Raw genomic sequence first — 14,822 nt, 5'->3', positions numbered from 1 at the left:
TTGTGTGGATGAACAGTTTGGTTGGCATTGACTATTTTGGGCTGAAGGGCCTTTCTGTCTGCTGTAGGACTCCTGACTATTACTCGTTTGTTCAGCACTGTAATTGTGCTGCTTTAGCAGGTAAAGTACACCTATGTTGAGCCTGACTGATCTCATTTGAAACCACTTTTCTGGGTAATATCTATGGGGAAAATCAACAAACTAGGCAAATACTACAATTTGTTACTAATTTTGTTTGCTGCAGCTTTAAGTTTGTTTTCATCTATAAAATCCCGGACTGCCTGGTGATAATAAGGGTGAAATTATCAATGTTCATTCACTATACTCCAGTGAAACCAACAACAATCTGTATGATTTCAAGTTAATTTGCAAATGAAGAATTTGTTCAATAAATCCTCTTAATATACTCCAGCAACAGTGGGTGAGGTATGATTATAAAAACTACCATTTTTGTGCTTTAACAGCACTTAAAACATTGCACCTTGTTAAATGAGGTGTATTATCCTATTTTACACTATGAACTTATGATTGTTGCTGATCAAGTGTATCACTGGTCCTGCATTACAGTCTGTTCTGATATAATGCGATAGTTCAGTTTCCATGTGATTCCACGTTATAAGAAAATCGCATAGTAGCAGCACCATTTAAACCGATGGACCAGAGTTGCGTTTATAGCCAATGCAGGTAAGGAAAGTTTGCTTTCTACAAATAATGGCCTAAATTCTTCAATCATGTGGTAGCCAACTCCTGTTGAAGAAATGTGCGTTATAGCAGAACCGACTGTATATATTTGTGGAATAGCATATCGCTGTATGATTCTGATTCCATTCTAAGAAATTCCCAATGTTGAAATTTAGAGTTTGATCTATTGCTCCTTCAGCTTCTGTGTAAATCTAATCATTATTTTGCTTTCTGAAAACTTAAAAAGGATGGATGAGATGATCTTAATACCTTGGTTTCCTGTCTATAAGAATACTTAAATGTGTTTGGCAGCTGATGATGGTGGTGCCTGTAGACCCCCTTGACTTGGAACCTGATTTAAACTGCAGTTGAGAAGGGGAAAAAACTGTGGCTTGGTTTTCCTATTAACTGTAAAGAAAATCAGGTCCAGTATGCTAGAATATGCCAGACAAGACTGAATTAATTGGGTTGTTCATAATTTCTTTAAAAGGGTAGTGGAGGAGATTAGTGGAATTGAAAATGTATAGTAACAAAATGTGAATGAGGCATTATTTTTAAATTGAAGCAAGTGTCAATTCAGTCTCTCGATCCTTTGATCTGTTACTTTTTCTCATTATTAAGCTGACTACATTTTCAGTGAGGTAGCATTTACTAGTCTAGTGTGAAGATATTGAGATCAAGAATGGTGTTCTGTGCATTTCCTTTTTTTTAAGTATTCCAACTTTCTCCTTTTCTTGAAGTTCAAATATTCATGTAGCAACGATTTCCATCACCCCAAATCCAAGACACAAGAGAAAATTTCATTTAAGTGGAACTAACTGCTAATAGTTCAGCTGGTGTAGAGTGTCAGTCCTGCTGAAATTCAGACTTTAATCCAAATAAAAGCTAAAATGTTCATGGAGATTTCAAAAGCAACAACCTAAATTTTGGTATATGTTCCAAGGCAGTCATTTGTCCATGACCTTTTTGAGCATTGTGATTGGTGATTTTTTTTTTTCCCCCTTGTTATTTTTAACTTGGTGTGTACTAGAACTTTTAATTGATGAGATCTAGATGATCTCCCGTACTGTATATGGACTTTATCTTTAGCAATTTTAGCAGTTACTAGCGACATTGACAACGGTTTTCAGTACGTCGATATGCTTTTCCAGTTGGAGTAGGAACTTGATCACCTCAAAATTTGCATATAATACCTCTGCACAACAAACTTAATATGAACTTTACAGAAGGTAAGTGCTTTATTGCAAACAAAAGCTTTTATTTTTGGTCAAGCCTAGTATTCTTTCTTTTAATAGAAAACTACTTCTTCCGGACCAATGGAGCAGCCAATAAAACTGGAGGATGCTCTACCACTGGCATTTACAAAGCTGTGTGAACCTAAAGAGGCATCATACAGTCTTATCAAGAAGTATCTTCTTCAATATTATCCCAAACTGAATGCTGAGAGCAGGTATGAAAGTGAAATTTGTGTTCGTGTACTTGCCCAACTCTACAAACACACAATCCCCGCTTTGAAATTCAGCCAATTCTTGATCATGATCTGCTTTTCATTGTCAAAGAACAATCATTAAATCTTTTCACTTGTTCAAATGATGTAACCAGGTCAATCCTTAATGTTTTTTTCGTAATAGCTGGAAAATGTAGTCTCAGATGATTAAACAAAATTCTTTGGGTTTTACCCCAAATGGAACTTAAGTAAGCAGTGTCACAGGAGGACAAACAGGAGAGAAAGCTGCAATTGAAAATGTGTCATGTTAATAAAGATGGAAGGGAGAGTATGGATTGTGAATGTAGGAAAAGGAAAGAAGAGGCAGAACAGAACAGCAATGATAGTTGTGTAATAGCAGTATACATACTTTAAAAAAGTATCTCTTTGGCAGCTGCATCTCCTTCAACCTCCGCCTGCTGGCAATTAACTGACCAGTAATCAAGAATGATACCTATGTATGTTAGTTATATAACATTTATTTTGGCAGGGATCTGCCCTTTCCAAATACAAAGTTGATTATTCAGTGATTTTCAATTCACTGCAAGGTATTGATGCTTCTGGATATGGCCACCGTATATCTAATTATGTAACATTTTTTGAGATCGTACGTTATACTGTAAGTACTATAAACCATTTCTTACTAACAATTATTTGTGTGCCTGATTGTAGGCCATATTTACTTAAACAAGCTTTGCAAAGAGCCGTAGATAAGGGTCAGCTGGAGCAGATCACTGGCAAGGGAGCATCGGGTACATTTCAGGTACGTATTTCAGGTGGCTAACCATGTGTTCAGTGAGATTGGGTCGGGGTTCTGAGACTCGTTTTGACACACATACATGATCATGTTGCATTTAAATGGATTTTCCTTCTTTGGTAGGTGTTTCAAAGTTCTCCTGCTTTTTGCCCTAGTGGTTGAAATTCTGAGATGGTTTAAATAAGTTGTTATCCTGAACAACCTAAGTTCACTTGTGAATCCCATCTAACATTTTAATAGTTGGCTCCCAAGACAGTTTTCAGTTTGAACACAAGATGGAGCATTTTACAAGAGTGAGTTCAGGGAAAGTTGGCAGTTGCACCTATTAAACTACATGAACTTTCAATGTCTGAACAGAGAACTCTACATTTTGGTTGCCCCTGCAATGCAGTGTCAAAGCTTGATTATGTGAAAATAATTTATTTTTAAATTCCAGTGACTTGAATGTTTTATTGCAGCTCAAAAAGGCTGGAGATAAGCCGTTGTTAAGTGGAGGTCCATTTGAGGATGCAATCCTTAGTGCCATAACTGCTATGAATGAACCTAAAACCTGCTCAACAACAGCTCTTAAAAAATATGTCTCTGAGAAAGTTCCTGCAGCAAATTCTAATTTCCAGAGTAAGTCACAACTATCTTTTGCATCTTTAATTTGTATATTACTTAAATGAAAAATGTAACATATGAATTGTTTTAAGATCTGACCATTTCTCCTGGAAATTTATTTTCTTAATTGGGAAAGAAGTGCTAGCTTTTCCTGAGATGCTCTTGCTAACCGTTGGTTACATACGTATGCATCTTACAGAACATTTTTTAAATAAATGTATGGCTTTTACTGAACTAGTATGTCTTTTCCCTCCACTACTCCATGTCCTTGTTGCAGACTTCCCCACCAGCTTCCCTCTGAAGGGGGCAAAACAATGGGTCACACTGATAATTCAGGATTCTTTGGCCAGGAAATCTTCTCCAGCTCCTGAAAAGTGATCAGACCAGTTGCAGGAAAACCGAGCACATTTGTTTACCAAAAATCTTATCATCTTTCTGCTTGGATTTCATTTCCTAAATTTTAAACAGTGCCTTAAGCACAATAATGGCAAGGAATTGATCTTCACTACCATAAGGAGCTGTTCCTCTGACTGAAGTGAATATTTTTCCTACTCCGCATCCTCTCCCTGTCTAGATCTTCTAGGCCCATCATGTTCAATCCACCAGTATTATCAATGCCTTGAATACTCTGAAAAACTGAGCAAACCCAACGAATGTGCATGGCAGAAAATGACAAATTTCATAGACCAGAGAATATCTCCATTACCATTTTCTTTATGTTCCCAATAAAGGTATGATCTTTTTGAGTTAGAAACCTGCACGTTACCCCAGATGTCTCACTACATATTGAGATCTCAAACACCATTTTAGTAGTATGTTCTTGTGCAATATTGAATCTAATCAGGAAGAGGAAATGGGATGACGTTAAAATGGTTTCCTTTTTCACAGTAAAAATGTTGCCAATATCAGCTCTTCAGTGAATTCTATGTTATTTAATTATTTTATACAATTTTATACAAAAGGTATGTAAATTTAAGCTTGTGATCTTATCTGCATTGTGGTGATGTAACTTGGCAAAAGCTTTATTTTTTAAATATTTTGTTCTTTGGTTATTTCCCCCTTACTATTGCAACTGAAATGGGTGTGGAAATGGTGACCTTTTCTATCATTACGTTGCCATTAGTATTTTGATCTGTGTTCTGTCGTTTCCAGTGCATATGCTGAAGAGAACTTTGCAGAAATGTGAAAAAAATGGATGGATTGAACAAATTTCTGGGAAAGGATTCAGTGGCTCCTTTCAACTTTGCTTCCCATTTTATCCCAGGCAAGGAGGCTCTTAATTAACAGGATTTGGAGCGCTTCCGTATTGTATTGACATTTGTAGTTTCTATCAAAAGGGCTTATATCAGCTGTGATCCCATGATCTGTCACTTGGCCTTTTTTAATGACTGTTTTTGTTTTAGTTAAACAAACATGAGTTGCATGGTTCATTTTGTGTTCAAAAATGTAGCTTTTAAATTCATTGAACATCTTGAGGAAAGTAATGATAATCACCTCACAGGGTTAACAATTGTGAATAATGTTTTCATAAAGTACCCATGTTCCTTTTGTGTAGTATTTAATTTGACTATCCAATAGAATTTGATTATAATTTTTAATGTTGCACTGAATATGCTGGTTCAGCATTGATGTCCAATTCGATGTACTACCTTTTAGAAAAAAATGTAAAGAGTGGAGAAGAATGCAGAGACTATTCATAATCATAGTTTGTAGGGATATAAGATTTTAGTAATATGGATAGATTGGTGAAGCTTGGGCTGTTTCCTTTCAAAGCCATGTTGATTATCCCTAATCAGTCCTTGCCTTTCCAAATACATGTACATCCTGTCCCTCAGGATTCCCTCCAACAACTTGCCCACCACTGACGTCAGGTTCACTGGTCCATAGTTCCCTTCTTAAACAGTGGTACCACGTTAGCCAATGGCGGGGAAATCATGTCTCACAAACTTGATTGAGTTTTTCGAGGAAATAACAAAGAGGATTGATGCGGGCAGAGCAGTAGATGTGATCTATATGGACTTCAGTAAGGCGTTTGACAAGATTCCACATGGGAGACTGAGTAGCAAGGTTAGATCTCATGGAATACAAGAAGAACTAGCCATTTGGATACAGATCTGGCTCAAAGGTAGAAGACAGAGGGTGTTGGTGGATGGTTATTTTTCATACTGCAGGCCTGTGACCAGTGGAGTGCCACAAGGATTAGTGCTGGGCCCTCTACTTTTTGTCATTTACATAAATGATTTGGATGCGAGCATAAGAGGTACAGTTAGTAAAGTTTGCAGATAACACCAAAATTGGAGGTGTAGTGGACAGCGAAGAGAATTACCTCAGATCTGGACCAGACAGGCCAATGGGTTGAGAAGTGGCAGATGGAGTTTAATTCAGATAACTGCAAGGTGCTGCATTTTGGGAAAGCAAATCTTAGCAGGACTTATACACTTAATGCTAAGGTCCTGGGGAGTGTTGCTGAACAAAGAGACCTTGGAGTGCAGGTTCATAGCTCCTTGAAAGTGGAGTCGCAGATAGATAGGATAGTGAAGAAGGCATTTGGTATGCTTTCTTTTATTGGTCAGAGTATAGAGTACAGGAGTTGTGAGGTCATGTTGTGGCTGTACAGGACATAGGAATATTCCAACAGTGGCATAACCAATCAGAAAGTTGTTGTGAAAATTGAAAAGGTTCACAAAAATTTACAAGGATGTTGCCAGGGTTGGAGGGTTTGAGCTATAGGGAGAGGCTGAACAGGCTGGGGCAGTTTTCCCTGGAGTGTCAGAGGCTGAGGGGTGACCTTATAGAGGTTTACAAATTATGAGGGGCATGGATAGGGTTAATAGGCAAAGTCTTTTCCCTGGGGTCGGGGAGTCCAGAACTGGAGGGCATAGGTTTAGGGTGAGAGGGGAAATATATAAAAGAGACCTAAGGGACAACGTTTTCCACACAGACGGTGGTATGTGTATGGAATGAGCTGCCAGGGGAAGTGGTGGAGGCTGGTACAGTTGCAACATGTAAGAGGCATTTGGATGGGTATATGAATAGGAAGGGTTTGGAGGGATATGGGCCGGTTGCTGGCAGGTGGGACTAGATTGGGTTCGGATATCTGGTTGGCATGGGTGGGTTGGACTGAAGGGTCTGTTTCCATGCTGTACATCTCTATGACTCTAAGAAAGGAAGGTTGAGCTGTGCCTTGACGGAGGTGCTCGAAATCATGAGTATCATAGGTTGATAGACAGAGAAACTGTTTATGTTAGACGAATTATGAACCAGATGACACCAATTCATATAGTTGGCAAAAGAATCAGCAATGTGTGAAAAAATGTTCTTTCTGCAGAAAGTTGGTTAGCATATAGAAATATATTGCCAAAAATTACGATGGAGCCAGATTAAAATTGTGACTTCCGAGAGGGAATTGATAAGCATCTGAAGAGAACGCTTGCCAACCTGCGTGGAGTGGATGTGGAAGAGGTCTGACTTGCAAGTTGCCCAAGCTGCCTTATTGGGGATAGGCAGGAGGTGTCAAATGGACAATTCCATTTTGCTTAATCGCTTCTCACTGCATCAAGGACTGAGGAAGACTTTTTTTTTTACTAAAGTAACATTCCTGATAAATTAAAAAAGAAAGTGGAATGCAGGAAATTCTAGACTGACTAGCTTGACTTTGGTCGTTGGTAACATTTTAGAGTCCCATTATTAAGGGTGAGACTGCGGAATACTTGGAAGTGCGTGGTAAAATAGGGCTGCGTAGGCAGAATTTTGTTAAGGGAAAGTCATGCTTGACAAATTGTTAGAATTGTTTGAGGAGGTAATGAGCATGTTAAGCAAAGGAAAGCCAGTGGACATAGTCTATTTGAATTTCCAGAAGACCTTTGATATGGTGCTGCACAGGAGGCTGCTAAATAAGAACCCATGGTTTTAGGTGCAAGGCATTGTCATGGGTGGAAAGTAGAGATTTGGGCATAAAGAGGTCGTTTTCACAACAGCACTTGGTGACTAATGGAGTCCTGCAGAGACAATAACTGTTCCATGTCTGGGCGAAGGAACTGAGATTTGTTGAGTTTGCAGATGACACAGAAAAATTGTGGTGAGCACTAGTGTTGGGGAGGCTGCAGAAGGATGCGGACAAAGAAGTGGTAGATGGCAAGTGTGAGATTATGCACTTCGGTAGGAAGAATTGAGGCATATACTATTTTCTAAATTGCAACGGCTTTGCAAATCTGGTGCACAAAAGGACTTAGGTATCCTTGTTCAGGATTCTCTTAATTGGTAGGTTCAGTTGGCAATTCAGAAGGTAGATGGAATGTCAATATTCATTTCAAGAGGGCTAGAATGAAACAACAGGGATGTAATGCCAAAGCTCTCTAAGACTGTGGGTAGACCAGACTTGGAATATTGGGAGGAGTTCTGGGTCTTGTATGTAAGGAAGGATGTGCTGCCATTAAATGGGACCTAGAAGAGATTTCAAGAATGATTCCCATGGATAAAGGAGGTTCACTGGATCTGAAATGTTAACTGATTTCTCTCCACAGCTGCTGCCAGACTTGCTGAGTATTTCCAGCAACTTCTGTTTTTGTTTCTGGTTTCCAGCATCCACAGTTCATTTTTTTTTACTCCGCTCTATATTTAATAAAGCATTAAGCTCTTACTTTTAAGATTTTTTTGTTTTGCACAGCACTAATTCTGGCTAAATATTTTTACCATTTTTCTTTAGCCCTAGTATCCTATTCCCAGAAAAGAAACATCAGGAAGAAGAGGAAGAATCTGAGGAGGAGGAGGAGGACGACGACGATGACGATGAGTCAGAATCAGAAGAGGATGAATCTGATGATGAACCGCCTAAAAAAAGGTAACTGAGTTTCATTTAGTATTAATTTTTTTTAGGGTGTACATTTCTGCAAGAATAAAGAGTTGCTTATGATAAGTATCAGTGTTCTGGCCTTAGTATCCAGCTCATCAATTGTGATGTTTGAATCTGTGGAATGCACAAGAATTTGAAATCAATAAAGCCTTAGCTGAGATAAAACTGGAGATTTGATACAAGGTAAATTATTCAAAATACACAGCAAATCCCATCACCTGTGAAGAGAAAAGGTGTCAAAACTGTCAGAACATTGACAGCTTAAAGCTTAGAGTTGTTCTGTTCTTAACCAATGTTCAAAGTCTAGGGTTGAATTTAACAATTCATATTCCAAAGTGATTCTTACAGTGGAGAGAGTTTTTAAACTTTCTATTTCAATTAAACTTTGAGTCAATTTTATAAAATGTGTTGGTTGCATAGCAATGAACAAATAAGAGACATTGATAAATTGCCAGATTTTTGCCATTTGACTGCGATATATGGGCTGCTGAGTTGCTATTTCTCATTTACAACCTGAAACAGACACAAGGCAGTTCCGCGAGCCAAGGCCAAGCTGCAGAAACGAAAAGCTGCCACGTCGAAAAAAGCAGTTGCTACTAAGAGGAGCACGTCGTCAAGAAAAGCACCAGCAAAAAAAGCAGCTAAAACGTCCAGGTCCTCACCCGTGAAGTTGGCCAAAAAACCAGCGGTGGTTAAAAAACCTCTGCGTGGGTCTCTTAAGTCTCCAGCAACTCCAAAGAAGGTGAAAGGACCCACCAAGACCACAAGGCATTCACAGAGGCAGAGAAAGTAGCGAAGGCAAACGTGGAATGCTTTTCTTTGGTGGTGCATGGTTTTGTCTATTTGAAACACGCCACGTGACATGATAACTTTTCTGCAGCTAACCTAGAAAAAGTAGAAACTTATTTTTAGATAATTATGTAGAATGCTATTTTAGATAAGCTGTTGGACATCAACTTGTTTCAAGAAGGTTTTTATTAGTTTAATGGGTTTTAACACTTTATATTTAAGTGTGTGACCTTATGATGAAATAGTAAGCAACACACTTGGTTTTTACCTTTTAAGTGGGGAGCAAACACAATTGCTGGTTGACTTAAATGAATATCATGGTTTTGGAAAATTCATTTGTTGCTGTAATTTTTTATAAGGTGATATCTGACCTCCATAGTTGACGGATTCTTCCTGGGGTGAGAATGATTTAGTGATAATGTCACTAAGCTAACAATCAGAGGCCCAGACTAATGCTGTGATGTATGTGTTCAAGTCCCATAATGGCAGCTGATAGAATTTAAGTTCAGTGAATAAAACCACAATGGTGCCCATGAAGCTATCATCAATTGTTGGAAAACTAAAAATCTATCTGGTTCACTAGTGGCCACTAAGGAAGGAAATCTGCCATCCTTACCAGGTGACCTAAATATAATTCCAGATGCTCAGCAATTCAATTCATTAAAGTAAATCTTGAAGATGATGTTTCCATTAAGGTATATGCAGCAGCTTGGAAGATACCATGGAGATCTTATTGTGTTTAATGTGGAAAAAATGTTAAAGCTGATGCATTCAAAAAATTGGTCACACTGTGTAATAAAATTTCAAATGGAGCATTGTTTGGGGAAAGCTCATTTGTGCCATGATAGAGTGAGATCAGACATTAAGATTTTCTCATGAAACTAAAGGGGAGAGCCCCAAAATGAGGATGGTGAAAATCTTTTGCTTTGGCCTGTCTTCACCCATTACGGTCAGGTGTTATCTTAAGTTCATTAATATTGTTCAAAGTCCCTGTATGATTTGTATTGGAGATCAGTGTAATGAAAATCACCTTGTACACATTATATGTGTATTGATGAATGTTGCTACTCTGTTTTACTTTTTGATAATTGCATTAGTGTCAGATTTGTTGAAGTACAGTACTTGCATGCAGCACCATTTTGTTAAGCTTTTTTCTGTAATCTTGTCTCACTTAGTAAAAAATACTGTACATTGTATATTGTTGTCAACAATCATTTACAGCTTGTCTTGACGACACGTTACAGCAAGATTAGCCTTGGCTTTCCTTTACTCATGAGCTGCTTTCAGCTTAAAATAAGCATTTTTTCATATGATAAAGCGGGGAAAATTTAGAACAGTGGTTCAGTCTGTGATGTATTCATCAACCTATATTAGCACTAAAGAGAGAGACTGCAGCTGGACATTTACCCATTCATTTCTGTTCAAAAATAGGAAACACTCAGGTCAGACAGCAGCAGTAGAGAGAAACAAAGTTGTGACAAGATTCTGTCTATCTAATTTAATTCCAATTTCCAGTATCAGATTGTTTTTATGACCATCTTTAATTTTGCCTATGAATTGAGATTATGACTGGTCCAAAATGTTTATGGTTAATACCTGTTTTAATCCTCTTTTAAAATAAGTTTTTGCTGTTTAGTTTGTTAAAAAGCCAAATTCAGAGTAATCTAGCAATATGCAAGTTAGTTGGAATAAGGGAGTTTCTCTACATTGTGAAAGCTGAAGAGGCAAATCTGATCTGCTACAGGACCAATAGTCAATTAATTATCTACCAGCACAGAACCTGTCTGCATTATAACTAAGCCTAAGAATCTTCAATAGTGCACATAGAGCGAAGACCTTTAAAATAAGTTATGCAGGTTCAACATATTGAACTCACTACATCCCAATTAGTTGCATATTAAGATGGCTGATTTTGATGCAAGTGAACCCAATTCACAAACCTTATTAGTGTAAGCCTAAATAGGTACCACTTATCTCTTCATATCAGCAATTTATCAGGCTTTTCATTTGAGACCATGAGCTGCACCCCCCTCCCTGATGTAGAAATTATGGCTTGATACCACCAAACACAGATGACTCCCAAGGGAAGCCTTGCACTCTTTAACCTTTGAATATGTGCAGAATGCTAAGGGGCACTGGATGTTTATGCATCAACTTGGCAAAGACAGGCAAGTCTAACTCTGACTGAGGGAGATAAAATAGGAGGCCATGCAGTTGAGCCAAGAGGGCGTTGATGACTTCAAAACCTTAATATGTTTTGTTACTGTCTGCATATTGTATAGGCAGCTAGATCCCAAGGGGTTGGGGTTCTGATTGCTATGACTGAGAATCGTAGAGGCGCTGATTGTGGTATGTTTATGGGGAAGAGGAGCTTCACTGTGTTTTCTGCCACCAGAGAATATGGTGAACTTGGCTAAAACCTCAATGGCAAGTAACTCTCACATTATGTTCAATGTCTGTTAAATATCATTGCTACCTCGTATAGAGATTGTCTTGGGTTGTGAGACCTCCGCTCCATATTCAGGTAAGTTTACTCTTGAATTAAATCCCTTTGTAATACATTGTGTATTAAAATCCCCACTTACAGCATCTGAGATATTTTATCAAATTATTAATCCTCAGTTGAAAGTTTACTCATTTAAAATCGTTACCAAGGTGGTTTCTAGGGAAAAGTGATATGATGTTGTGACAGGTCATTGATGTTGATTGCAATGGGAATGTCAATAGAATCCATTGCTTCTTGTCTAAGATCTGAGAGCTGAAACGGCCCAGTTGAAGTTATGAACTGCTGAATACCTTTAATAAAAACTAATACCTTTCACCATTGCTATAAAATGTTTTCATATTTTTAAGATGTGGAGGTGCTGGCATTAGACTGGGGTGGACAAAGTTAAAAATAACACACCAGGTTATAGTCCAACAGGTTTATTTGGAAGTACTAGCTTTCGGAGTGCTGTACCTTAGGTCGCTCGTGGAGTAAGATCATAAGGCACAGAATTGTTAACAATGTTCCTACTCTGCTTTTATTACTGTTTTAGTTTTGCTGGCATCTGGAGTCACATTAATGTTCTTGCATTAAAATAGGTTCATATTTGAGAATTGTTTGGGATGCACTGCTTTACATTTATAAAAACAGGTGGGGGGTAAATTATTATTAAAACCAGCGCTGGTATAAATGGCACAAAACCTTGCTGCTATTTTGCCCATTAGTCATCCTTGTTTTAGGTCAGGCTGTCTTGTAGGTGGCTTCTCACCACCCTTGAATCTTCAGGTGGTCTTTTTAGTCAGCATGTGCTTTCCATTATCGCTTAATGATCAGTTACTTATGCCTTCTGTCATTTCTCTCTTGCCATAAACTATGTTTGCGAATTAGAAAACTGGGTTAGAAACAGCTGTTAAACTTACCTTGTATCGGAATAAGGTCAGAGATGGCTTGAATGGATTGGGAAAGGATCTTAGTGGAAAAGGCAGTTGGGGAGTAGAAGCAGATGTATAAGAAAATAGCTTGTAGGAAAATATCCCAGTGTGGATGAAAAATTCTAGGACAGGGATAAACTGCCCGTGGTTAATCAAATTGTGGGGCAGGGAGGCATCAATGTAGCAAAAATTGGTGGTGAATTTTAAAAGCTAACAGAAGATTACCAAAAGAAAAAGAAGAAAATAAACTGAGGGCAAACACGAAGTAATATAAAAAGCAACACATATAAAAAGAAAAAGACCACTGAACAGTGGGAAGTAATAATGTGGAGGCAAGAAATGGCAAAGTAGTTCAGTAAATGCTCTGCATCAGTGTTCCCCTTAGATGACATCAGTAACACTGCAAAATTACTAAATAAATGATTAAAGCTTATGGGGGAAAAAAGCTATCAATACAGAAGAAAGTACTAGGAAAAGTAATGGAGCTAAAGTCCCCTGGATCTGATGAGTTATAACCCAGGATTTTAAAAGTAGTTGTTGCAGAGGTAAAAAATGCACTGCAAATAATCTTACCAGAACGTTTAATTTCTGTAAACGTGAGATTTAAAAAACAGATCATTCAAAAAGGGGTAGGAGATATGAAAAAGGTCACTATATGCTTAACATTTGTTGGGAGAATGTTGAAATTATTATGAAGGATGTAATAATTGCAGCTGAGTAAACATAATATAACAGCAGTGTCACTATGGCTTCATAAGGGGAAAACATGCCTGTTTACAGTTCTTTGAGGAGGTAACGAACAGGATAAATAAAGGGGAGGTAATAGATGCAATGTTTTGGGGAATTCCAAAAGGTGTTCAATAATTGATTACTAAAGATCCCATGTTGTAGAGTATTATGAGTAGAGGATTGCCTACCTAATAACAGACAGCAATGAATAATGATGGTATTCCTGGGTGTTTTGCCCAGTCAAAAATGTAGCAGGTATGTGGAGCTATAACTGTCATGGAATAATGCTTTGTATTGTCACTTCAGTTGAACCAGAGCCCACTCTGGAAACGAACCTATCACTGCTGAATCATTTTGGGAGCGATAAAACATCAGTTATGAGTGAGGTGAGCAAATGCTACGATACAACTGTCAATTCACATTGTTTGGGTGGGGCTAACTGATAAATAATGTGAAATGTAGACAACATTACTTGGGTTCCTGAAACAGCATGAATGATATACAGCATTAAAAAGTAGCGACTATTGAACCAAACATTATTTTGTTCCAACAAAGGGTTCCTGAACAGAATAGATAGGGGCATTTTATCTACTCCTGAGCTGCAGAATTTAAAACCTTCTCTTGGATTAACTTAATATTATACTAGTATATCTACAGCTATAGAGTCAAAATTAATCAACGGCGGCACAGTGGCTCAGTCATTAGCCCATGCGGCCTCACAGCACCAGGGACCCGGGTTTGATTCCAGCCCCAGGTGACTATGTGGAGTTTGCACATTCTCCCCGTGTCTGCGTGGGTTTCCTCCAGGTGCTCCGGTTTCCTCCCACAGTCCAAAGATGTGCAGGTCAGGTGAATTGGCCATGTTAGTTCACAGTGTTCAGGGATGTGGCAGTGAGGAGTAATTGGTTTCAGTGGGATACTCTTCGGAGAGTCTGGGTTTGTAGGGCCAAAGAACCAGTTTCTATGGAAGTTACTACAATCTATTTATTGATGGGTCACTGTGTGAACTTCATTCAGGCTTTTCCAAGATGTTTGATACTTTTTGAACAGAGTACACCCGTTATCCTACAAACTGTCTCTCTACGTGTAGTGGTTTGCACTGTTTAGAAAAGTGTTACAGAAATGTTTTAATATTAGCATTGGCAATTCTGTTTGTCAGAGATGATCACATTGTTCATGGAGCTGAAGAAAAATGTGATTGGCAATATCCTCTGGTCACCTGCCAGCTGTACCATTAATTTTAAGTCAGACAATCATGTGCCTTCAAGCGCAAAAGCAAGATAATGGTTAAAATCATCTTTAACCTTAGTCTATTTTTAAATGTAACAGCCAAGGAAGGCAATTGAATCACGATACATGAATTAAATTCTTTGTAAGAGTGGTGGCTCTTGTGTGTCTTTTTTCCAGACTGAAACTTCAATTTTCCTGCTTCTCGGGTGCTGCCTGACCTGCTGTACTTGAATTAAATGACATCCTCAATGGAGCATTTTGATTAGATTCCTTAAAGT

At 38.2% G+C, this 14,822-nt stretch overlaps 1 protein-coding gene across 2 annotated transcripts in view; it reads left to right on the top strand.

Moving 5' to 3' along the window:
- hp1bp3 (heterochromatin protein 1, binding protein 3) overlaps positions 1 to 10,364 on the top strand; it is a 34,765-nt gene extending 24,401 nt beyond the window's left edge. For both annotated transcript variants that reach the window (XM_072586758.1, XM_072586759.1), the window contains exons 7-12: positions 1,977 to 2,131; positions 2,840 to 2,930; positions 3,383 to 3,542; positions 4,680 to 4,791; positions 8,233 to 8,367; positions 8,902 to 10,364. In XM_072586758.1, the coding sequence (XP_072442859.1) occupies positions 1,977 to 2,131; positions 2,840 to 2,930; positions 3,383 to 3,542; positions 4,680 to 4,791; positions 8,233 to 8,367; positions 8,902 to 9,172 (924 nt within the window). In that variant the 3' untranslated portion in view covers positions 9,173 to 10,364. The remainder of the gene's footprint in view (positions 1 to 1,976; positions 2,132 to 2,839; positions 2,931 to 3,382; positions 3,543 to 4,679; positions 4,792 to 8,232; positions 8,368 to 8,901) is intronic.
- The last annotated feature ends 4,458 nt before the right edge of the window (positions 10,365 to 14,822 follow it).

Source organism: Chiloscyllium punctatum, chromosome 16, assembly GCF_047496795.1.
Source record: "Chiloscyllium punctatum isolate Juve2018m chromosome 16, sChiPun1.3, whole genome shotgun sequence".
NCBI classification, from domain to species: domain Eukaryota; kingdom Metazoa; phylum Chordata; class Chondrichthyes; order Orectolobiformes; family Hemiscylliidae; genus Chiloscyllium; species Chiloscyllium punctatum.
Note: the sequence above shows the minus strand (reverse complement) of the source record. Positions and strands in the feature narration are given on the sequence as shown.